General features: G+C 39.5%; 1 protein-coding gene across 4 annotated transcripts; it reads right to left on the bottom strand.

Annotated features, from left to right (window-relative positions):
- Window positions 1-1023: 1023 nt before the first annotated feature.
- Window positions 1024-23738, bottom strand: RCBTB1 (RCC1 and BTB domain containing protein 1). 4 transcript variants are annotated; one of them, XM_061353118.1, is made up of 12 exons: window positions 23676-23738; window positions 17912-18082; window positions 16940-17090; window positions 16290-16456; window positions 14215-14373; window positions 13148-13255; window positions 12091-12233; window positions 8851-9041; window positions 6046-6172; window positions 5411-5562; window positions 4565-4695; window positions 1024-1959 (listed from the first exon to the last, which is right to left on the bottom strand). In XM_061353118.1, exons 2-12 carry the CDS (start codon window positions 18053-18055, stop codon window positions 1819-1821), a joined length of 1614 nt encoding a protein of 537 aa, XP_061209102.1. In that variant the 5' UTR covers window positions 18056-18082; window positions 23676-23738; the 3' UTR covers window positions 1024-1818. The 4 variants fall into 4 exon arrangements, 2 of the variants coding, with proteins under 2 accessions (XP_061209102.1, XP_061209103.1); XR_009725383.1 differs by lacking the exons at window positions 5411-5562; window positions 23676-23738 and having other exon boundaries at window positions 1822-1959; XR_009725382.1 differs by lacking the exons at window positions 1024-1959; window positions 23676-23738 and having other exon boundaries at window positions 5411-5582.
- Between the last annotated feature and the right edge of the window lie 529 nt (window positions 23739-24267).

Below are 24267 nucleotides of genomic sequence, written 5' to 3' on the forward strand. Positions count from 1 at the left end.
CTCACTATACAAACTGGGGGCAGTTACCCGGAAGGGTTAGATCAGTGCTCAGTCAGGCTGGGTTTTGGTCAGCAGGTGGTGAGCAGTTGTATTCTCTTCCCTTTTTATTTCCCTTATCATTATTATTATTGGTGGTGGTAGCAATGGTTTTGTGTTATACCTTAGTTACTGGACTGTGCTTATCTCAACCTGTGGGAATTAAAATTCTTTCAATTCTCCTTCATATCCCTCTGGGAGTTGGTGGGGGGGGGGACACAGGGGGAGGGAGAGAGTGACTGCGTGGTTCTGATTTATGGCTGGGCTTAAACCACAACACCTGGAGCTTGGATTTATCTGCTATTGGGGGGACAAAGCTACAAATTTTTAGTGAAAGACTTAAAAGCTCACATGAGCTCTTTTCCACTATTTACTGATGAGCTTCAGAGCAGCTTAGAGGACAAGTCCTGGACTCTTGTGTTCCACCCCCTGCCAAGCTCAACCTTTAGCCTAGAGTTTGCAATCCAAACCAAGTTGTTTATTAGAAACATTTCCGACACATTTTGAAGCATTCTGTGAGCCTGTCCTAGGCTGAACTCCATCATGCTGTAGAAGCTCCTTGGCCTCTCTCAATCACCCAAAATTCTAGGCTGCAAAGTCACAACCCCAGACTTAGACCTGCAGTTAACCTGAACTTCAACTCTGACGTTCCAGATCCTGTGCTTTACTCTGTAGTTGGTGCAGATGTAGCACCATAAAAGTATTCAGTACAAATAGGAAGCTGTGTCCATACATATGTGCTGTAAGGTTAAAGTCACTATGAAAGAGCCATAGCTTGTCAGCACTGGTGTCTACAAATAAAGCTACCCTTTTCTGAAGTTGAGATTACAGGTATTTGTCAAGCACAGGGAAACAGGTAAGCTTCAATCATACCTAGGCTGTGGGGTTGGGCAAACTTCTTTCAGGTAAAGCAACTTCTATGCTGTAGGTGACACAAAAAGCTTGCCAGTTTCTTCAAAGGCTGAAGAAGTTCACTAGTGACAGATATAAAAAAAAGTTAATTTTATTACATGTAGTTTACATTTAGACAACACTTAAATGCAAACCCCCTGCTTTCAGGACAGTGTATCCCTTCCCTTTCAAGGGAACTGATGCAATCTGGAGTCATTCAAGAGGAAATTTTTTCCATTAGCCATTATAAATATTGCTTGAACAGATTATGTGAAGTATACATTGCAGCTTATATTAAGGTATACTCAAATACAGAGACTGACTTCTGATTAGATTTGCTAGTTACCCCTTTCTTCAAAGTCACTCGTGTAGGCTTTGCAGATGGATGATTTGTGCACACTTTTCTAAGCACCAGATGCTTGGTTAATTACACGCAGTCATTCACAGTCATGCAAATGCAGTACGAGATTTCCGTGCCATTTGCTTCTCTATAATCCCAGGGAGTTAATTATTTAAGTGACAGTCAGACTAGTCTCCAACTCCCAAAGAAATTGAAAAGTCTTGAGAGGCAGTGCTAGAACTCTGATTTCCCAGGCTAAAGAGGCATCCTCAACACTGGCTGGTCACTTCTGCACGCCACCGTGTGTCCTCTCTGCAGCTGAAATCTTGAACTGGTTCCACTATCCAAGTTTGCTAAATGCAAGTGAGTATTTTGCTTGACATTTTATAACAGTTCACTCTTGAGCATGGAAAACTTTTGTTTCCACCGTGGCTTTTCATGTCTTCTGGTATAAGAGAGCAGGCAACACTCGCTTTCACCTGTACAGTTTACAACATCCTGTTATAACTGCAGAAAATCCCTGCAAACGCCCGTAACTTAACAGCCTCATTTCAGTTCTTAAAGGCTCCACATTTACTGGCTTTAGCAATGAATTCCTTTAGCAGAGGACCATCCATTTGCCAAAATGCCGTGGTTTGTGTCACTTCTGTCAAGTGATTGACACAAAACTTAAAGCAGAATTCCTCTAAGTCCTAAACAGAAAAAAGAAAAGAAGAAAAGAATCTTATTATCTTTGCTTTCTCCAGCACAGGAAATGACATTCAGGCACAAATGCCTGTATATGCTTTATTTTTACAGATGAGCCAAACACATTAACCCAGTGGCTCCCAATGTTTTTCCCCCAAACAGTCACTATGTAAATGCAACAGAAATAATAATTCTACCCACATATCATGGTTACAAGGGGCACAGTAGCCATAACTTGTTCTCACTATGTAGCTGCCGTCACAAAAATCAGCTGTTATGAGCAATATGTATTTTAAAAGTTTCCCCACTTTAAGAGTTTCACCTGCACTCACTGACATTTACTAAAACACAACACAAACAGGAGACCTCAGGGTAATGATACACAACCAAGACTGTGGATTTAGAAAATTCAGCTCTTGTTCCATAACAAACTGAAATCTATCTGTAAGGTTGCCTGGCTTCTTGCTTAGTTAAGGGCTTAACTAAAGCCTTGAAGTTGCATGTCCCCCAGGATCACTGCAAGCATATACTGACTGGATAGTTTTAAAGCTAAGTTTAGGCAGAAGGCCTCTCTGTGCCTTAGAAACAGACTCTTGTTATAAGGAGGATTACAAAATAGCAACTTCCCACCCTGTTCTAATTCCTCTATTGTGTTTTAAGTTTGTAGAACTAGTACTTCACATGTGAGAACACTCCCTTCCTCAGCTGCTCAGCACCTGGGCCCCTGCAGGAAGGCATAATACATTTGCAAAGCTCTTTAAGCCACTGATTAATATTCACAATATTGAACACTACAGCAACTGTGTGCCACTGAGAGTTCTTAACACAACAACAACATAAAAATATATCCTGGCCTAAAACCAGGCATTCTGAAGCTGCAGATCTTGGCTTGTGTGGCATCTGTGCAACAAAAAAAGACAAGCTTATTAGAACTGAACACTGATGGGTTTCTTGGTTTTAAAGAGCAGAATGAGCTAGCATTTGTAACAAAATTACATCATACACATTACAATATTTTGCACTGCTTTATTTTTAAAAAAATCATATTCCAAGTCAATGTGACAAAAGCATACAATAAACATATTGTCATAGTACTAATTTTGGAATATTTAAAAGTTCTGTATTGAAAAAAAAAGACTGAATTTCATTTGCAGATGGATGCACTCCCAGCAAATTATCCTTAAAATATAGATTTAAATGAATAAAGGCACGAGGTACATCCAAGGATGATTTAAAGAGCTACTACAAGCAGCCACACCTGACCTAATTCTAGCCACTTCAACTCAGTCACCAAAAGAAAGGACAGGAGAGTTTTGTGTCATAGAGGTATTTCAAATGAGTGAAGCAGCTTCTTTTAACTGTGGTCTTCCAGATGCAGTTCCTTGAATGCACTACATCACTCAAGCAATTTCAAGCTCGCACACAGCATTACTGCACGTAACACTTTTTGTTTAAAAAACAAACCCTAGGTGTCACCCATTCTCTCCTTGATGTACCATTTAGGCCTATGGTTCTAACTTCATTTTGCTAGTGAGGTACAGCCAAGGCACAGTAACTGGATTTCTTCTACACTTTAAAAGCAGAATCAATCACACACTGAACACCCATCCCACAAACAATCTTCTGAGGCTAAAATATGGAAATTTTCCTATTTTCCATGAAGTCGCACCAAAGAAATTGTTATTCACAGTAGAGCTGAAGCCACAATTCAGACACTAACACAGCCCTTTAGGTAAGGTGTTACCAAAAAACAACACACAACAAGGCTCTGAAATAAGTTAGGGCACCTTCATGCCAATCACTGTGTATTAAGTACAAGAAAAAGCAATGAGCTGATTGATACACTGAGTACCAAAACTGCTTTACAAGCTAAGTAGCAAGCCAACCAAAGCTGCAAACCTGATGTACAGATACTAAGCTGAACACAAATAGCCACAGCAAGACCAGGCATACATCCTGGTTAGTCCACGAAGCAGCATGCTAGCGATGTAGTAGTGAAGTCAGACATGGTGCAATAGAGAAGTTTCTCTAGCCTTCCCCCCTTTTCACACGCTTGCTCTCTGTCCTCAACATTTATCAGGCCCACAGAGTAGTTCTTATCCTGCCATTCTGTCATACTGTGAAGACTGAAAGTGTATTTAACCGTAGCTAAACCAAGCCAACAAAAGAAACAAACCTAAATGCACTCAGTCCCCAAACCCACCAGAGTTTCAGAGTTAGTGTTTCCGAATTTTTTTGTTAGTCATCTTCATCTCCCCCCAAACAGTAATTCATGAAGTTCAGCACAGCATCATAACCTTCTACCATTGAAATACACAATGCAAACTTTTACAGATAATGAGTCTCAGCCTGGAACTTCAGTCATCTTCAGCTATCTGTGTACTAGTCCACCTTCTCAGTACTGGTTTATGGGGGTGGAGGAAGATACATCTCTCATGGCAAATACAGGGGTTTTTTAAGTTCAATATTCTCAAATTCTGACAACAGGAAACAGTATTATCTGAGATAGTAAAGGAGCAAGCTTACATGAAAAAATAACTGGCAGCTTTTCTCCACAGTTTAAGTCAGAAAGCAGCCACCTATTTAAGAGACTGAAGTTTAGAAGTTTACCTCTGCATCATATCTGACAGCAGCAGAGAGCAATGAAAATGCATTTTCCACAGTAATTCCTCTCTTGATAATATGCTGACACAGTTTTTTCAGTCTATTTTCACAGTACGAAGTAGCCAAATCCAAAAGCCCTGCAATTAAAACACCATTGTACATTAGTCCGTTGTAACTATCTCTGCTCTTTGAACAGCAGCTTATGCTCCTGGGCTACAGATTGCACCTGCACTCTGTGTGCAATGTTCTATCACTCTGTAAGATGCTTTTTGCAAGTGGGCCAGTACTCAGGAAAATGAATGTTGCCATTACACAAGAAGAAAGGCCTTTTATTGCCTCATGCCATAATCTTGTTAATCTCTCCAAATACATAAGCTGTTCTACTGCTTTGCATACCTAACTGCTTGTGAGAGTGGAAATGTCACAGAATAAGCAGCAAAAAGTCACAGAATGGAAATGTCACAGAACATGAGCAAAAAGGTACCATCACAAAAATCTGTGCCTGAATTACGGCTTGCTCTTTGCGCTGCTGTCCAAGTTTCCTCTGTGTTAGAGCTACTGAGATTCTTTGGTATTATCCTGAACAATAACTGACTCAATTTAGTAAAATATTCCAGTATTTTAACCCAAACAGTTTCTCTCCCAAACTTGAAAGAAAATGCTCATAGATTATTTCTAAATATGCACCAGTTTTGCCACGGTACATTTGCTACAACAGTGTTTTTAAGACAGGCTAATTAATCACCAGTAAAATGCATTATAGGCCAGACCAGAAGCTTGTATTAATACTGTATTCCCTGCCTCAGTTTTTCTGGATGCTGCTTTCTAACATAATTGGACCATAAGCAATACCTATTGCATCTTCAGGCGGAAGGTCCACACTGTCTGTATACAAGTACTCAAGAAAGGCACGATACACAGGATAAGAAAACTGGTCTATTTCTATCACTTCCTTCATATCCTCATTCCAGTATGACTGGAACATGGTTCTGAAGTGTTCACACCTAAGAGACAAAGACATAATCTGGAACACTATTATATGAACACATGAATGTTACATTACAGTCCCCCTGAAATACATATTTGGGGCACTCCGCAATATTCACAGACATTTTACCATACTCCATCACAGCCGGTGGTCCACATTTTGGTTCCTAATACTGTGGGAATTTTTATGCATTGAGATAAAACTCTTATTTGATCTATGATACAGAAATGTCTATGTATTTCTTGCAATCAGACCAACTTAACAGAATTCATTATCCTGGAAACAACAGATGGGCTTAGTGAAAATTAACTATGGACCATTTTAAGACAAGAGTTTTGATTCAACTCTTTTCACAATCACTTCATTTAAAGTGATTATGGATACATAGATATTATATATTACAGGTTTAGGAGTCACTCCCTACCGTTTACTTCCCCCCACCTTACATGTGATACTACGAGTTTATGAATAACCAAGAGCTGTGAAACATGACCACTACCTGATTTTCAGAACAGCTTTGTGGACATGGATGTACTTGCCATCCACACGGAACTTTAGGTCTGAGGTTTCTGGGCTGTCAAACTCTTTCTTCAGAGACTCTGCTACTGTTAAAAAGTCCTCATGCTCTACAGAAACAATTTTAAAACAAACAAAAACATGTTAAGCATCTTAGAACATACACATCACTAACTAATGCTAGAAGCTCAATTAAGAGCATGTTAAGGAAAACAGGTCAGTATTAGAGCTCCACTGGCTTAAGTGGTGAAATGGGAGGAATGAATTAATCCAGTACCATTTCCTGTTGGCAAGGACTGCTACATGCCAGCTACAAGCAGCAGGGGTCAGGAGTTCCTGTTCCAGCTCATCGCACAGAGGTAGCAGAACATCATGGAAAGCATCTGGAAAACTTTCTCCTCCTGGGCACCCCTCATGAGGTTGCCAGCCTCCTCACAGCTCACTGCTAGTGCTCATGCTAGCCAGCTCAGCTCCGCAACCTGCAAACTACCTCTGCAGCTGCACAATGCTCTTAACAGGAGTCTAGAGCATCACCTGCAACTTGAGACTTCAGCTGCACTGACATGGTGTGATCTGAGCCTGAACAGTAAGAAAATGTGTTACCAGTTGCCACTTGTTTGTGCTGGCAGACTGGATATAGCCTGCAGGTTGTCTGTCAAGGTCTTTGCCAAGGCTCAAGAGCATGAATTATCACTGACACCATTATACTCAGTTTCTTAGTCAGTTATGACAACACAAAACCTAACAGCAGTGCTGTTGAAGAAGAGCGACAGTAGATACCATGTGCTTGGTACAACCAAGGACACAGGACTTTGGCAATTTTGGAAGTGGATTAAAGCTCACAGCTCTTTGACAGTCCTTCATATTAAGGCCCATGGCACTAGTCCCACAGGGGTCCCATTCTATGTCTCTAGAAATCATACAAGAGTTGCAGCACACAATAGCTCAGACCTGTGGTAAAACAAGATCTCTGAAGTTCTAGAAAAACTAATTTAAGCTATTTGAAGCTTACACTGATGCATCTTAAAAGTGTTTTTCAATACACACGGCCTCTAAGAAGCAAAGTATGGAAAAGAAAAATAAGTGGATTTCCACTATAATGGGATGTGGTCTACCTCCTGTGTCCCACAGGACTGCAGATTATTCATCCATATACAATCCACAAATTACCTTTCACCATTCAGGACAGCTGAATTAGTTGCCATTTTAAAAGGAATACTGCTGTAACAAACTGCTGCAACAGACAAGTCATGTTTGTGCCACAAAGACCACACACTCCTACAATTTACATACATCACCCACAGAACCCGCAGCTCACCAGGGCTAACTAAACACGCTCCAATCCCTCTCTATTTGCTTGTGTGATTTTTTCTTCCTAGGTCATCAGCTTAGCTTAAGCTATGCAGCAGAACGACTTTCACTCCAAATACCTTAAGTTCATTCCTCAAAAAAGGCTGCAGATTTGTGCTTCACCACAGCCAATCCTGAGTGACTGAGTCATTTTTTTTGGCAGAGCAACCATAACTGGAAGCAGAACAATAACCTTTATGTACAGTCAGCTCTCACTAACAAAAAAACCCCAAACATAGAAAGAAAAAAGGGTTTTTTTTTAACTTGTATGAATAAAAAGGTGGGGAAGATGGAGATTAAATTAATGCTTTTGCTTTAAATATTCAGGAAGTAGGATTATCAGAATAAGAAGGGAATAACCCCCAACATGCGAGAGGAGTTAAAAAGCAGATACAAAAGTTAAAACATGTTGTTATACTCAGTCTGGGAATACTTCATAAAAACCAAGAACTTGAAAGGCAGTGAAAATGAGGAGATTTATTCATTTAGACAGTCTTCACTATCTGCAATAGGCAACAGACTGGATAACCATCAGATCTCTGCAGAGGACAAGACTAACACCTATCACAAAGGATTAGAAAATGGAGAAAGCAAGAGTAGGATAAAACAAGACTTGGATTTACCCAGAAGCAGATCACTCCAAGCTAATTTTTTCTCTCTAGTAAAACTATGCAGTTGTTCTTGATAGACAAGATGCTGTTATCTGGACCTTTATGAATGTGATAACACGGCTAAATGAAAAGTTAGAAAAGGTAGAGAACCAGGGTTAGAACAAATCACATGCAAGGTTAAAGACTGAGACTGCAGAAAGGTCACTCAGGATGTGATCTGTCCACAAAAACGATTTTGTACAGGAACTAACAAAATTAGGACCTGTTGTCAATATGAAATCAGATTAGAGCTCCTAAATGATTTTAAGAACTGAAGCAGCAGGTCTAAAATGAAAACATCTTAATGTTTTGAGCATGAAGACTTCATGTTTTCAAGGAAGTGGAAAAGCAAGCTAAGCACTTCATAGCATATTTGGGGTCAAAAAAGAATTAGCAAAATGTGAATCAAAGATAATCAAGAAGAAAGGATTGGGCTTATTTGTTGGTCACAGAGACTGTATCCCAAAGTGCAATCCAAGGTAGCATAAAAAGAGAGTTCTGACAGAGGAAACTATTAGGATCTTGTTTCAGAGGGACTTTATAAATCTGCCTGTCTTTAAATAAAAGTTGAACTAAATCAAGTTGAGAGAAATCATCTCAAAAAAAGAAAACCTGGAATTCTGTTACTTTACTTTCCTATCATGACACATAAGAGAGAGACTCAATCCTTCATATTGCCAGTTCATGTTGCCAGTTCTCCTTAAAACAGGAGTGGTATCCTGTACTAATCACTACTAACGTACACAAGAGATGACTGCACTGGCTGCCATGTTAGATCTTATTCTCACCTACTGACAGAAGACGCCACATAACGGCCGGGGTAGCAAAGCAAGCAAACACATCATCAGTGCAGGCAAAGTGCGTGAGGTGGGGAAGGATCACGGACTGCCCACGGCACTGGCCCCACATGTACACTTGGCCACTCTGGGTCTTGGCAGCCGACGTGTGAGCAGAGTGGCAGGCGGCAATCTCCACAACCCTGTGAACAGAAGAACCCTTGTAAGATACTTACAGGTACAGAATCAAGTGACTTTCCAAATACCTCACCAAAATATCAGCCAACCAAACTATGCATCTACACTCCTGTACTTCTTTCTTTGCCCTGCATGAATGTGATACTGTTTGAACAGATACTTTAAAACTGCAATAACATCTTCAGATTGCTTGTAGATTTTACTATACTTATGTATTGCTTCAGTGATGTCATTCTCATCATCTGACATTCCTCCTTTTCTTCCATAAAGATGGGAAAGAGATAGAAAAAACCCAAAGTTATGGTTTCCCCTTTAAAATCAATGCACATCACTTTTTCTCAAAAAGAAATGCTTATGGAGCTTATGAAACTTCCAGTTCCAGAATGAGCAGAGAAGTTTTAGTTCTAAGATTTGTACAGAACACTTTTCAGAACGTCTCTCAAACAGATGTAAAAATCATCTCACATTAAGTTCTTCGGTGTTTTTCAATAAATGCTTTATTAAGAAACCCTTCTACCTCCCTTTTTTTAACCCCTCCCCCTTTTTTTTCTTATTCTTGTTTAGACAGAGATGTGACCTACTGCTTGTATTTCTACCTCCTCATTTTGCTGTTAGTTTCCTTTCCTCAACGCTGAAGTTCAGCAGGGAACACGGACAGTGTTTCATTTGAGGAGAGGTGAACACAAGCACACTTAACTTCATATTCTTGAGAGCTAGGGTTGTTTTTCAAATGAAGTCTATACAGTACTTTACACCTCACATAGTTCCTTAAAATAGTAGAGCTGCTGATGCACACTTATCTATTCTGTTCTCCCACTGCTCATGCAATCTCTACCTTGCCATCTGAAACATTACAAGAACTGAGAAGAGCCACACTTCCATTAAAAAGGACTGCAAGGATGTTTCCAGTGTCTCTGTTTACATGATAAGCAAAAACCAGGGGAAGTTCCAGTGCTAGTTCAAAATAAAAGCTACGCTTTCCTGGTTTTATTCCATGCTAAAAATGCATCAGAGGATTTCATGGTTTTGTGCCAGAAACAGATCAACGGGGACAAATAAACGTCTTTCCAAGCAATCTAAGGATGTACATATCAAAATGTTTGTTCCTTTTCAGAACAATAACATGGAGAGTTAGCTTTTTGGTGAAAAGGTTTTTTTGCACAAAGCCCACATTTTAAGTGCAAATTTTTTTTCAAGATAAAACACAGGAAGAATCTCCAATGACTTTCAGTGTATGTATCAGTTATTTCTGGCAGATAAAAGACTAACAGGTTATTTTAAACCATTATCAACTTCAGAACTTCTCTGCAACATTATGGTATTTCAGCATCTCTGCAAGAGACATCATAAAGCAATTATTTCAGGGACAACTTTTCATCTTAACTGTCCACCTAAACTACTTCCTTCCCAAACTTTCTTCCCTTAGCAGAACAGATTCTTATTTCCAGGGCGAACTATACTATACTTAAAAAGTATAGTAGAACACATATTGTAACGCATACATAGTACATGTACTGAATACTTACAGCACGTGTACAGGATAACATGTTAAGCAAACACTTCACATCAGAATTCAGGAAGCTGACCTTTGTAGTTGCTCCTCCAAGCTAACACAAAACACAGTCTAAGAGTTCTTTACAAGCTATATGTGCAATATGCTTCGAGTTCGAGATAGCATTGTATGCCACTTCCTAAGGAACTGTCACCAGCATTACATGTAAATGACAAAAGAGTTCTATAAATGAAAAGACCAGGAGAAGCAGCAGTAACATGCTTCATGGGAAATGACAGCTCACCCACTTACAGCACTGTTTCCAAGGGAGCTGCATCAAGCAAGATGAGTAAGTTCAAGTGACTTACACCCCCCTTAGATGCCAAGCAGAAATTTTATATCTTCTCTCTCCTTTAGTCCCTGAACAAATGCCAGCTTTATTACAGTTCCATGCTTGAGTTCACATACACAATACTAAATGCAACAGGTCCCCTTAGTTCACTCAAGAAATAAACTGCCAAGAAATCAAAGCTGATCTATTTGCAAACATGCATATTTCTGTTTCAGTGCTTTTTAAAATAATATTTCCTTTTGCTATGCTAGTGTCAGTTCCTTCACAGACAAGCCAGCCTAACCTCAGCGGTTTCTATTGCAATGGTTCTTTTCTCCTTTCCCACCTCCACCCCTTTTTAAGCTCTTAAATAATCTCAGTTCTGTGCAGCTTTTAATTTAACGTTAAGTGTGAGAAACAGGAAAAATAGGAGTGACTTCCCAGAAAGACAGTTCAGACATGGAGGACAAAAAACAACTGCAAATGCTTCTTAGTTAAGCGGAGATTACAAGTTAAGAGATTTACAGGTTAAGGAATTTATGGATTAAGATGTTTCCAAACTGAGGTACATTAATCTATAGGTATACACATGAGCCCAGAGAATGGGATCAAGGTCCAAGCTTGTAGTGAACAAAAGCCATACTAAATATGAGGATGACAAGAGTGCTGGAAGAAGGGGTACAAGGGTAAGGGCAATCCTTTTATGAGTCTAGGAAACTAAAACTATAAATTACTAACTGGTACCACTGATAAAAGTATTGTTATCAGTCCTCGGCTCTAGCAACCTTGCAAACTGAGTTCTGTTTACATGGTGTGTCACTCTTTCAGAAAACTGTTTTTTCCTCCTGTCACTTCTTACAAAGGCAGTGCTTCTTCCCCCCCCTCTTTTTATTTGTTAAACATAGGCCTCAATATAGCTTAAAAGCTTGGCTTGTTGATTTCATAACTGTGTATTTTTAACCAAAGCAACCATATTTAGAATAGCCTAACAAGTCATTCATTATCTTTCAATATGAAGTAAATACAAAGCATGTTTACTTTCAATAATCATTACACATAGTAAAAAGCATTCAGTCTATCGTAAACAGCAAATTACCATTCTTTCCTATGCTTTTAACATTTGCCATAGAAAAACAATCCACCATGCCCTACACTAGCATGCTTCAAGTGCTAGAGACTGAATAACACATGCTCAGATTTATCAATCCAGAAACAGCATCAGCAAGATTACCTTTCTTTTTCCATCATGATCTGCACCGGGCTTAGCTGGTTACTTTTATTGCCAGTTCCCAGCTGCCCATAAGTGTTAGCTCCCCAGGCATAGAGCAAGCCCTCATCTGTTAGTGCTAGTGTGTGCGCATAGCCACAGGCAATCTGTAAGTAAATATATAAGCATTACTACTAAAAAAAAACAGAAATGAGAAGCACAATTATAGCACACACTGCCTTAGTCTAGCTGATGTTAAATTTCTCAGGCATTCTTCATTTAGCACTACTATGCATTATTTCTCAGTATTTAAAGCTAACAAAATACATTAACTGTAAATACCAGAAAAGTCCCAAATTCATTAAATTAATGTTCATTGGTTACTCCTAAATTATTTACTACACTTTTGCAAAGTCTCCCTTCTACCTGCTTTTAGTTGCTTTCAGTTGCAGAATCGTCACACAAACAGTGAACTGTACCATCACATCTTGTAACTCTAAAATACTTTCCGAATTTGGTATTTTTAATACAGTACAAACTATGAAAGCTGCAGGTCAACAGCTAACAACCGTTCAACCTAAGTTATCACTTGAGGCTCCACAGAACCTTACTAAAACCCTAGGAAGTCCCAATTTTTAGCTTAATTCTTTAGCTGGGGAAAGCAAAAACAACCCACTGACAAAAAAACAAATCCACACCACAACTCATTTTCCTTTTCTCTCTCACTCACTTCTGAAGGACTAATTAGACTATTCATGTAGAATATAATTTGAATACCTTGCTCCCCTTCTTTTCTTGTCTTTGCCTAGTGCATTTCGCTCAGGTTTATAACAAAAATGCAATATGTATCCATAGCATAATTTACTCATAGTTACACTAGCTAACTTTAAATCATTCAGAACACTTACAAAAGCAAGTATTTTACAGCTTACTTGCACTTTTCACAAGCTAAAAAAATTTATAGGAGATAAACAAAAATAAAAATCAGTATTTGAACTGTGAGATCTAGAAGCATCTAGAAGATACCGTTTTAGCAGATGCTAGTAACATGAATGCATTTTCATTCCCACATTTGACATACCTGGAGTATACACACACCATGTAACGCTGCCACTCTGCATGGTGTTAGTTGATTGCCGTTGTTTCCAAGACCTAGCTGACCATTACCATTGTAACCCCAGCCATACACCTGGTTGCAAAAGGAAAATGAAAAAATTCAATAAAGCCACTCCTCAGCAGAAGTACAGAACATTTAAGACTTAGTATCAAACACAAGTCAGAAAAGCACATCTTAGGAAAAAAAACCCTGTACATTATTTCAAGACCAGTACTGAGAAGGCTGAAAGACATTAAATATACTACGATTGACTGTATTCAACTTTTCCATCCTGTATTTAAAGTATATTTGTCATTAAAGCACTAGAAATTTTGCAATACACCAAAATCTCTGCCCTAGCATCAATATTTCAGTTGACTTCTACACATTTCTTTCTCATTATTACTTTCTTTTTTAAATAAAAAAGGAAATTAGTTACTTTGATCAGCTGGTTAGCTACTGGGTTAGTTTAAACTGAAGTTCCCAGCTTGGCTCTGTGTTTTACTTTAGTTTAGTTACAGTGGACGTATCAAGACAAAAATATGTACAATGAAAGCTTATCTCAACCCCAGGGACTTTTACAGTCCCTCCAGCCACAAAGAAATGCAACACTCCGAGTTTGATGAAATGTAGTAAAACTGAGGTTACAGTTCATACCTAGAAGCAAGATAGCACCATAAACCTCTGTGAAACAGAACAGTTGCACAATACTAGGGCAATGTGCAAATGCTGAGTTCAGTTTTATTCCTGGCAATCAAGCCATGTGTTTAAGAATCAGGATAAATCAGTGTATTCCTGCAGAAAGATTAACTATTTAACTCTGCACGCTTTCAAAAATCAATGTAATTAAGACATCTGTTAAAGAATCTGTTGAAGACAGCATTTCCAGTTAATAGCAGAATTTTCCTTAAATTTATCTCTCAGAAGTTATCAATATAACTCTATCAATACAACTCTGTAACTTCAGCACTCCATGTCAGCATCTCTCCATGTTCAGAGGTTAACCTCGTAAGTTTAGGTAAAAGAGACAATGAGAACACAGCAATGCTTACCTCGCCATTGTTTACTACAGCCATGGAGGAGGTCTGACCACAAGCAATGCCAACTACCACTTTACCCTGTAAACAGTTTGAAACTCTACGAGGAGTTGGCTGGTTTGCTGTAGATCCAGATCCAACTTGACCACAGTTATTATAGCCCCAAGCATACAGCTGTCCATAAAAACAAACAAAAAATGCAGTTTAAGCTGTAATAATAGTAATGATAGTAATAAACTATAATCTTACCATAGTCATCATCAGGCAGAGTAAACTATCCTACTGAACAAGCTAAAATGCTTAAAATTAAATTTCAACAGCTGAAAATTATAAACAGCAACACAACTGATCTAGCAAATATGAACATAGGCCTTTTTTCAGCTTCTTGCTACAGAACTGGAGTATCTGACTACAACAGGAAAACAAAGGAACATATTTCTGTATTACACGTAAGTCAGATTCAAGACAGAGAACATAGTGAGTGGACTGTCCCCATAACAGCTACTATGAAGAAGGAAGCATAAGGAAGACATTCTTTACTGTAGACACTGGAACAGGTTGCCCAAAGAAGAGGCAAATGCTCCATCCCCAGCAGTGTTCAAGGCCAGGCTGGACAGAGCCTTGAGTGACACAGTCTGGGGAGAGGTGCTCCTGCCCATGGCAGAGGAGTTAGAACTAAATGATCTTAAGGTCCTTTCCAACCCTAACCATTCTATGATTCTATAATAAGAAAGTTAATCCCATCCCAGCCAAAACCATCACATTATGCCAAGTATTTCCATGAATTCTTACAACTTCAATGACCCTCCAGATGTACCAAGGGCTTCTGCAGCCAAATCCTTCTATAAATAAAACTCTACTTAACATATTTTGCTGCTTCCTGTATAATTAGTTCTGGTAGAGATAAAACCTCAGAGCACAAACAGACTAAACTACTGTAAGGTATAGCTAAGGACAGTTTTATAGCACATTAACTAGCCACAATGGCAAGCAGGCTGTAAATACCAACTCCATGGTAAATACAAAGAAACTTCCCTGCTTCCACTGACATTTCAAGCATCTGACATTTATTACAAGAGACAGCATGGCCATCGCAGGCAGCTACCTTACAGTAGCTGGCACCACTAGTTTAATGCATGAACACCCTCTCCCTCTTGCACACACACCAGATTTTATGGTTTAACCAAGTCAAATGCGATGGCATGAAGATCTTCCTTAAGAATAGGCTCTCCTTCCAAATACAACACTTAAATTAACCCAACAGTCTTTCCTACCCTCAAATACTGATTTGCTACTTTGTATTACTGTTACATTATGACTCTACTGAACCATAACAGAGGCATGCTCAGACTACCAGGATGAAAAAAACCTGTAGTTTACATTTTCATTTTTAGGAAGATTTAAAAATAGAACTCTTCTTTTGCTAAAGCAGAGCTGAAACGAGGCTTTCCTCCATGCAGTAAGATGCAACTCAAATCAGATATGCACAGATTGCTCAAATCTGACTAACTGGAAACTAATTGTATGTGTTTCCCATGACATCTAGCCTTAAGCCATGTAAACAAATAGAATAAAGCAAACTTGGTTATAAACCAAGTGCTCTTTCATTAGCTACACACAAAAGTATTCAGAGGTGTGTAGAGCAACATTCTTTCACAGTAAAAGTCTGGAAATCATGAAGACTACAAGAAACAGACTAATACAGTGAATACAAACAACACAATAATACCTCTTAAATAACAGAACTGCAAGTAAATCAGTGTTACATTTTGCACTTTACAAACCATTATTCCACCTGTGACACAGCTTTCTGGTCTTGTCCCTGTAGGACATACCACAAATGCAAGACACAATAGTTTATTAAGCTTTTATCCCTTTTTTTTTGTGGTTGGATGGGTTTTTTTTGTTGGGGTTTGTGGGTGGGTGTTTGAGTTGTTTTCAAGTCTGCTCTGAAGGGAAGGACACCCTAATTTAAGACAGTAGAAAAAAAGGTTATGCTGTAACTACACTACAGAGAAATGTCAGACTGCAAGGTCCCTTGCACTACTCACACCAAGGAGATGGAGAGATTTGAACAGGTTTCAACTTACATCCCCATCAAATGACAGAGCCATGGAATGATGAGAGCCACAAGCTACTTCCACCACTTTCTTTACTAACAGATTTGTGCAAACTTGAACAGGAGTAATGCCCTGATTAGTTGTGCCATTCCCGAGTTGGCTGTAACCATTATGTCCCCAAGCATATACTTCACCATCTGCAAAAATATTGAAGTTTGTGATAAAAACCACCAAAAATTCCAAGGAAATTAAGATATACAGAATTCTAAGAAATTAAAAACATCAACAAGAAAGTGAAAGGGTATTAACAAAGAGCAAAACTATTGCAAAAACCATCTGTATACTAAAAAACTATATACTTCATATGCAACTATTTTATATACATGTATCACAAAATAAACCTCTAGGTTTATTGTGGAAACACACGGAAGCGCACAGGCAAGACTAAGTATGTCATAAATGATAACAGTAAAGCTTTATAGTTGCAACATAATGGAAATGGAAACTTGCTTTACCTATTATTGAGTACATTTAGCTCCACTTAAGAACAATAAGAAACCCTTAGTGTGCATTACCCAATTAACAACTTAATACAATTACATATTAATCCACTCTTGTTAAATGCAAGTGGAACTTAAAATCCGTAACTAATGTTTCAATACTAAATGTTAATTTTCTACCTTCAGTGCAAAGTACAACATGGGGTCCACTTCCATAACTGAGACTGGAAATCTTCTTTCCACATAAGGCTTCTAATTTCTTTGGTACTATTGTGCTCTGGTTATCTCCAGTTCCCAAACAATTACTGCAATTTAGTCCAAAAACAAACACCTGAAAAAAACAGAGGAATACTGATTTCAAGAGATTTCTACTCAGGTATGGACAGATGTGGCAATATCCAGGTCCTCATGAAACTATGGACTCTCGAGGGCTACAGACTTCACTCATGGAAGTTAACAAGCTCAAGAGTCAGCATGGAGACACTTTGGAAGTTAAATGGTGAACTTAAATTCTTCACATCCATGAAGGCCTCTCATTTGTGGGAACTGTCCTATAAGAAGTATTAAACTGTGGAAGTGGAAGACAGCCCCTTCTTTTAAAAGCAGTTTGCAAAGAGGAGCCACAGGTGTACTGTGAGAGTCTCATCCTTCAGGCAGCTTTGACAGGACTTAGGGAAAAAAAATATAAGGTCCTACTCTACCCACTCTTACAAGAAACCTTCCCATTAATACACCCCAGAAAATCTGGCTTGTTCTCTTTCAGCAGCACAATGCTAACTCGCATTGTTTCAGAATCATTAAAATCCACAGATAATCTTCTGCTGTACTGTTATTTAGCAAGCCATAACCTAATTATGTATCTTCATACCTGGAGCATTTGCACTTAATTTCAAGCTACAACAACTTCTTTTGAATTCTGACTGCCTTCAAAAGTGCACGTAATCCATCCTGGCCTTTGCCATTTGCAAGTTTTCTAAATACTCCATCTATATTGTCCCCATACAGGACTAAAAAAGAAAAGTTACATCCAACATATTTTGAAATACACAAATTTCACACAATGCTTTTGATAAGCTATTAATTTACAAGTATTCAGTGGACTATGAAAACAACTAGTTGTAGGGTATATGTTCCATTTTATTACAGCCTTACCTCATCGTTGTGTGTTACGTATATAGCTTCATTGGCTGATGTACCAAATACACATGCTTTCCGAATAGATGCTATTTCTTGAGGTGACAGTAAAGTAAATATTGGCCACTTGCTTACATCCACCATGATGCTGCTGTGTGTCATAATGTTTCTACAAGTAAGACGACATTGCTGTAATAAAAACAGAAACTTGTTAGAAAGTGTATTCTGCACTTCAATCAGCAGGCAGTAAGATAACTTTAAACAGGAGAAAAAAACGTGTTGCAGCTTTGAAAGTATAACATTCTGTTCTGCAAGAAATATGTAATCATATATGCATGAAGGTGGACAAATAGCAAGTCACTGCTAGGACACTGGAAGAAGAGGCCTTTTCTTAACAGAATAAGTAAATTGTATTTGGTCCAACTGAACATCTGCTGTTCTACAATCAAACACACAAACTTTGTGACACCCCCAGTGGCAGAGGGGACTTCTGAGGGAATTTTCAGAGAGCATTTCAGCTGGGATTCCTATTTATAAAATTTTCACTCACGAATCTTATTGTAGTCTTACAACTTATATATGCCATGTAAGCAAGCTGTTGATGTATGTCAAATCTGCAAATAAAAATAAAGCAGCTGTTGAGCACATGACACAAATCTGCCATCTCTTGCATAATCAAAATCTCTTCTTATGATCAAAAACTATTTGTGAGAGCACAAAAGCATGAGATAAACTCACAGGTTTGTACAATTAAGCAGTGAAACACATCAGAGAACTGATCAAGTAAAATTGTCATAATCTGTTAAAAACAAGCTGACAACATTAAAAGCTGGAAACATGAACTGGGTATAGACATTATCTGTCAATGAACACAGACTATACAATCCATCCTTCCACAATGCTCCATATCTTCCCAGTCTCCCTAGGACAATTGCACCAGGTCAAGAACAAAGCTGACAGTCAACACACACACACAGAGCTTATCTAGGTCTTCAATCCTGCACACAAAAACTGTAACACTGCTCATACCCTGAAGGGATTCTGCCACTGCCAACCTATGATCCATGCTCAAGAGTATCAGCAAGCTTTGTGAGATCTTAAAAGCACTAGATAGAGAATGCCACAGAATGTCAGTGACATGAAACAAATTGCAGTAAATCATTAAAAAAAAAATTTAAAACATACATCATTTGGTTCTGATGATTTTCAAAACTGTGCTGACAACCAAGACACGGCTTCAGAAAGCTATTCAAAACCAACAGTCAATCCCAAAGTACAGGTCTTTCGGTGCAGATGTTTGGTGGAAGGAGGGGGCTTGTTATATTTTTAAGAAGTTTGAGAAACACTGGGGTCACACTGGAAATTTGTATGCAAAAAGAAACAAAATCACAAACAAAACCCAGACTTGTCTCCTGATCAGATTTTGTAACCTTGCTCCAACAAACCCAGCTCTACTCTACAGGCACTTCTCTCACTAACAGCCTGCCTTCACTCTACATTTCAAATTTGAAGCAGGTCTTGAAAACACCTGAAGTCTCCAGATGGCACATTCATACTAATTATATTTGTAGAACAGCTTTTAAAAGTCTACGTGATATCGAGACCACAGCACATTCTATGCAGCTAAACAGATCTGAATGCACTTAAGCCTTCTTAATTTCTAGTCACATTACAAACTCAGGCCACCAGGTGCCAAGATCTGTTACCTTGCTTTGGCAAATCTCTTAACATGACACTATCAATCAGTTAAAAGGAGACAGCACTGACTTGCTCATTTGTGCAGACCAAGTAATTGTTCCTTCTGACTTTCCCTATTTATTTTGCCTTGTATAATGTACAATTAGCAATGCGCAAGACTGTCATAAATTGGACAGACATTACAAAAAACTATTTTCTTCACAGAAGTTCTTTTCAACATATCTTGAGATATAAGATACAAAGACAAAAATCTTATTTTGATGGAGAATGTCCTAGTAAATTAACAACTTCTAAAGCACCCTGAGAACATATTCTACCCTTAATGTATCCAGTTTAAAATGTGCTCCCCTTAAAGATCTCTGCGCTAGATCTTTAATCTGCTTGGTTTATTTTCCACTATTGTATGACTCAGTTAATCACTCCTCTTCAACAAAACATTTCCAAGCACTTCTCAAACCTGTCCAAGTCACACTGCATTTTTTATGCCTCAAAGCTCAACTGGCTATCTTGTCAGACAAATTAATATCCGTAGATAAAAGAAAAGCTTTCAAGCACACAAGAATTTCCAGATTGAAGACATGAGCAATGAACTCCATCCACAGATGAACCACCTTACAAATTCTGACTTATGTAATACTGCTTTACCTAAAACAGTGCTGTATATTTCCAATTTCAACTACTACTACAATTCTACAAAGTTATTTTAAAGGTTTTCCTTAAATACCTTTTAATGGCAACTCATCTGTCAGTGCCAAGCTAGTTTCTTTAACAGATCTCAATCCTAAAACCTCTCCAAGTTTAGCACAAAAATTTTTAAACAAACAGAAGACATCTCTTGCCTTTTATATAATATGCACTGTTTCTCCTAAACACAGACCCTTTTCCCTTCCTCTACAACTACTAAATGTTGCCCTTAGATGCTGCCATGTGCTGGAGTACCTATTCAGTTGCAGCATTTTTACACTAGCAACAGCAGCTATTTTTGTTCCTGCTTATATCTAAATGAGTGAAATTACATATAAACCTCAAAGTTCTGGGACTTATAGATGGCCTTACTGTTCCTGAGCTTTAACTGTGCATGGAACACTGCTTTAACTACTTATTCTCCATTTTCCACAGAAAGTAAGTGCCCAACCTAGGCATGAGCACCACCAAAACGGAAATCTAATTAATTGTAGCATCCTCTAAGGCATACAGCACACTTTCCAAAAGGGCAGATACTCTGCAATACAGTGATTAACCTCTCACACCAATCACACTCAAGCTCCATCCTTGCACAACGTTTGTCTAAATACAAGGGGAAAGGTGTGTGCACAGTTTCTTCTGGGCAAATCTTTGCTACAAAGGGCTGATTTAGGAGACTTCAGTCAGGTCATTGCAAGCAGTGGCACAAAGAAACACAGCGTCCTTCACTCGCCATTCGTGTACTGCATCAGTAAGAGAGCTAAGGTTATTATTTACTTCTCCCAGTAATTACACAGAGGCCTGGACCCTGCCACATTACATATTACGCACAGTCTGCACCCTAACTGAAAGTTTATATGTGCAAATGTAGTAGCAAATGCACTAGATGCAGTCCAAAGTAATGGTTATTTTAATCTGTAAGCAAATAGCTGTTTCAATGTATGTCTCAAGCTATTGTTTAGATTCCATATGCAACATGCAGCAGCAGCTTTAAGGCATACCTGTCACACACCAACATCTAGATTTTAAGTTAACTGCAGTTGAAAGCCTTATGCATATAAAACTCATAAGCTTAAATTTGGTGCTCTGGTAGATAGCTGCTTTCAGAAATACTTTATGTCACTGTCTTTAACTGTCTTTTCATTTCTACTGCATGATCCAGTGATAAACAACTATACACCATGTACCTTCTACTGCAGAGCTAACCAGCAGAGGGCACTTATATCAGCAATCCCTCTTCTAACTACCTTGACATCTTTGAAATTATCCAACAATCTCGGTATACAAACACGAACAGAAACAAAGATGATTGAATTTCAGTGAGGCTAAAAATAAGCAAGAAAGGATGACTCGTTGAGAAGGAAACTGAACTGGCTGTACAGTGGGATAAAAAGAAATTGAACTCAGAGCAGTCAACAAGGTTAGGGAAAGAAAAAAAATCTAGATTTGCTCGAGATTTAAAAAACCCACATGGTTTCAGACACATAAATCCTTCAAAAATTTGGTATTGCTTCCTATGCATTCAACTTCTCACTAGTTTGCCTTTTAAAGAAAAGGCATGCAGGCTGATTCTCAACAATGCATTCAGGCAAACATACATCCCTGCCTTAAAGAAAAAAAAAAAACAACCAAAACACAAAACCAGAAGAAAACCCACCAGTAGTTACAAAATGTTTTGTTAAATGATTTTACACGAAGTTTTATAGAGTTTATATTCAGCTACACAAATCCATGCTGAAGAGAACAATAGCCTACAACAATATCCTACCAGGAAAACAGTATCCATTGTCACTGCAACAAAAAACCCTATAGTTAACTCCTCAAAGATTACCCCCTGATTTGTAAAGACTATTTGAACACAATTGCATGTTTGTTTGCTTCACTCTTCCCTCAGCCCCCCCCCCAGTGCTGCAGTTTATTCTGGCTGGGCAGATTCTCTCCAGTACAGAAAGAAACTGCAGGGTCAGGTCTTCATTTCTACTAATTGTCTACAGGAATTATAAACAGAAGTGAGAACACAAAAGCTGGGATATGTGGCTTTAGATCAACACGAAAGGACTGGCACACTTGACCTTTTTAAGTACACATCAACCAAGAAAGAGTAAAATCCTAGATGCAACACTAATCTTCTCCATGTTTTCTCCAGTTCATGTCTGGGGTTTTAATCTCGTATTTCAGTATTGAGAAAGAACTTGGAAACAATACATACTACTGACATTAATTAGATGTGTGACCCAAGTCATATTATTGAGGTTTTCTCCCTGCAGACACAAGGATATTGCACTCCCTGAAATCACATGCCTCAACTTACTTTCCTTAGACCTTACATAACGCAAGATTTCTTTGACAAAATCTGTCTGTTCAAACCTCTGCACGATTTATTTTTGGATGCCTTTTATGAGCAAGCAAGGGAAAGAAAAACTTCTGATCTGACAAGGAAACCTCCTATTTGCGTTGAGTAACCGGCTGAAAGAGATACAAGTAAAAAACACTATGCAAATAAATCCTACTGAACATAAGACTGTTCTAGCCATAGGAAAAAACCCTTAGTAAGATAACAATCATCCACACGCCATAACAAAACTGTAGTTACAATCACAGTGTGCCTTCTTTTTCTTTTTTTAAGCTGAGCCATTACTGAACTATGCACTCAGGACGTCTTCTAAAGCAATACCTATATTCTGATCCAATGCATAGAGAGAGCATTCAAAGGAAAATATTCACATTAAGGCTCTAAACAATTCCTGCATCTTCCAAACGCTGTTTTTCTTAAAACCTTCGTGTTTCAAACACATTTCCATTTATTTTTCTCATAAGCCCACCCCTAGTATAAACGACTCAAGTAGATTTTACCTTTCATCAGTAGATGACATGCTTTCCAAAAGAGGTCTGTTAAACTTTGTACATCAGAACTCTGAATGGTCCTTTTATAAAGTAAATATTAATTCAATATTAAATTTAGAAGAACTGCATTAATAACTGAAGAAACACTATTCGTGTTTTTTCACGAGCCCAGCGAGGGGGAAAAGATGTTGAGCCTTCAGGAAGCAGACAACAAAGGGAAGGATAAACTGAAACACCATGAAACCGAAAAAAAAACAAAACAAACCAAAACATACTGTGAGCACATATTGTGAGCTACGCCAAGCAGGAAGAGAGCCTTTCAGACAGCTGTGTGGGAGAAGTCACAGGCGGACCCAAGGAAAGCTTCGCCAAGTCACTCTCACCATGACCCCCAAGCAAGCCCTGTTTACGTAAGAGGGACCCTTTCCTCCTCCAGACGGGTACCACGGGCCCTGCCGCCCCTCACCGGGGACCCACCCCACCCGCTCCTTACTGCCCGCCCAGCCGCGGCCCTCACAGCGCCCTAACGGGAGCTGCCGCGCGCAGCGCTTCTCACCCGGCCCCTGCGGCATTCCCCGGCGGGCTCCCCGCGGCCGCTCCCGCTGTCTCTGAGGCGCCCCCGCCGTGTTACTGGCCGTTAGGGCCGTTAGGACCGTTAACGGCCGTTCGGTGCCAGCCCCAGCGCGAGCAAAGCGGGCACGACCGGGTGCGCAGCCCGAGAGCCGGCACCGCCCACGTGACAGCAGCGGGTCGGGCGGGAGCCGAGGGCGGTTGGGGGCGTGTCACGTGACGGCAAGCCTCGGGAGGGACCCCTCCCGCTTGACCGTTCGCGCTCGCCGTCACGTGTCCGACGATGAGTAGTTCCTCCCTCCTCTCACCGCCTATTGGACGCGGTAAGCGCCACCACGTGACGTATCCGCTCAACCCCCGCGGGTCTGGGGCGGGTTTGGCTGTCGTTCTGAGGGGCGTGCGGCCGGAGGCTGAGCTCTCGGTACCTCAGGTGTGGGTCCTGGCCCGGCTGGCATCCCCCCTTCTCAGGCATCGCTCTGAGAGCGCTCATGAGGGCCCGGGAGCTTGTGTTTGCTCTCGGTATCTGTGTCCGCGGCAGGGGCAGGCCGGCGGGCACGGCCACCGCTCCCTTTGGCGGT

The sequence above is a fragment of the Neopsephotus bourkii genome, unplaced genomic scaffold (genome assembly GCF_033783945.1).
Source record: "Neopsephotus bourkii isolate Nb327-2 ecotype Australia unplaced genomic scaffold, CSIRO-AGI_Nbou_v1 NB_663, whole genome shotgun sequence".
NCBI lineage: Eukaryota > Metazoa > Chordata > Aves > Psittaciformes > Psittacidae > Neopsephotus > Neopsephotus bourkii.

Coding starts and splice junctions, on each gene's coding strand:
- RCBTB1 (XM_061353118.1), bottom strand. CDS start 18,055: ATGACACACAGCAGCATCATGGTGGATGTAAGCAAGTGGCCAATATTT. Junction 14,374..16,289: donor CTCTGTCATTTGATGGGGAT/GTAAGTTGAAAC, acceptor TTTTATGGACAG/CTGTATGCTTGGGGCTATAA. Junction 13,256..14,214: donor CTGTAGTAAACAATGGCGAG/GTAAGCATTGCT, acceptor TTTTGCAACCAG/GTGTATGGCTGGGGTTACAA.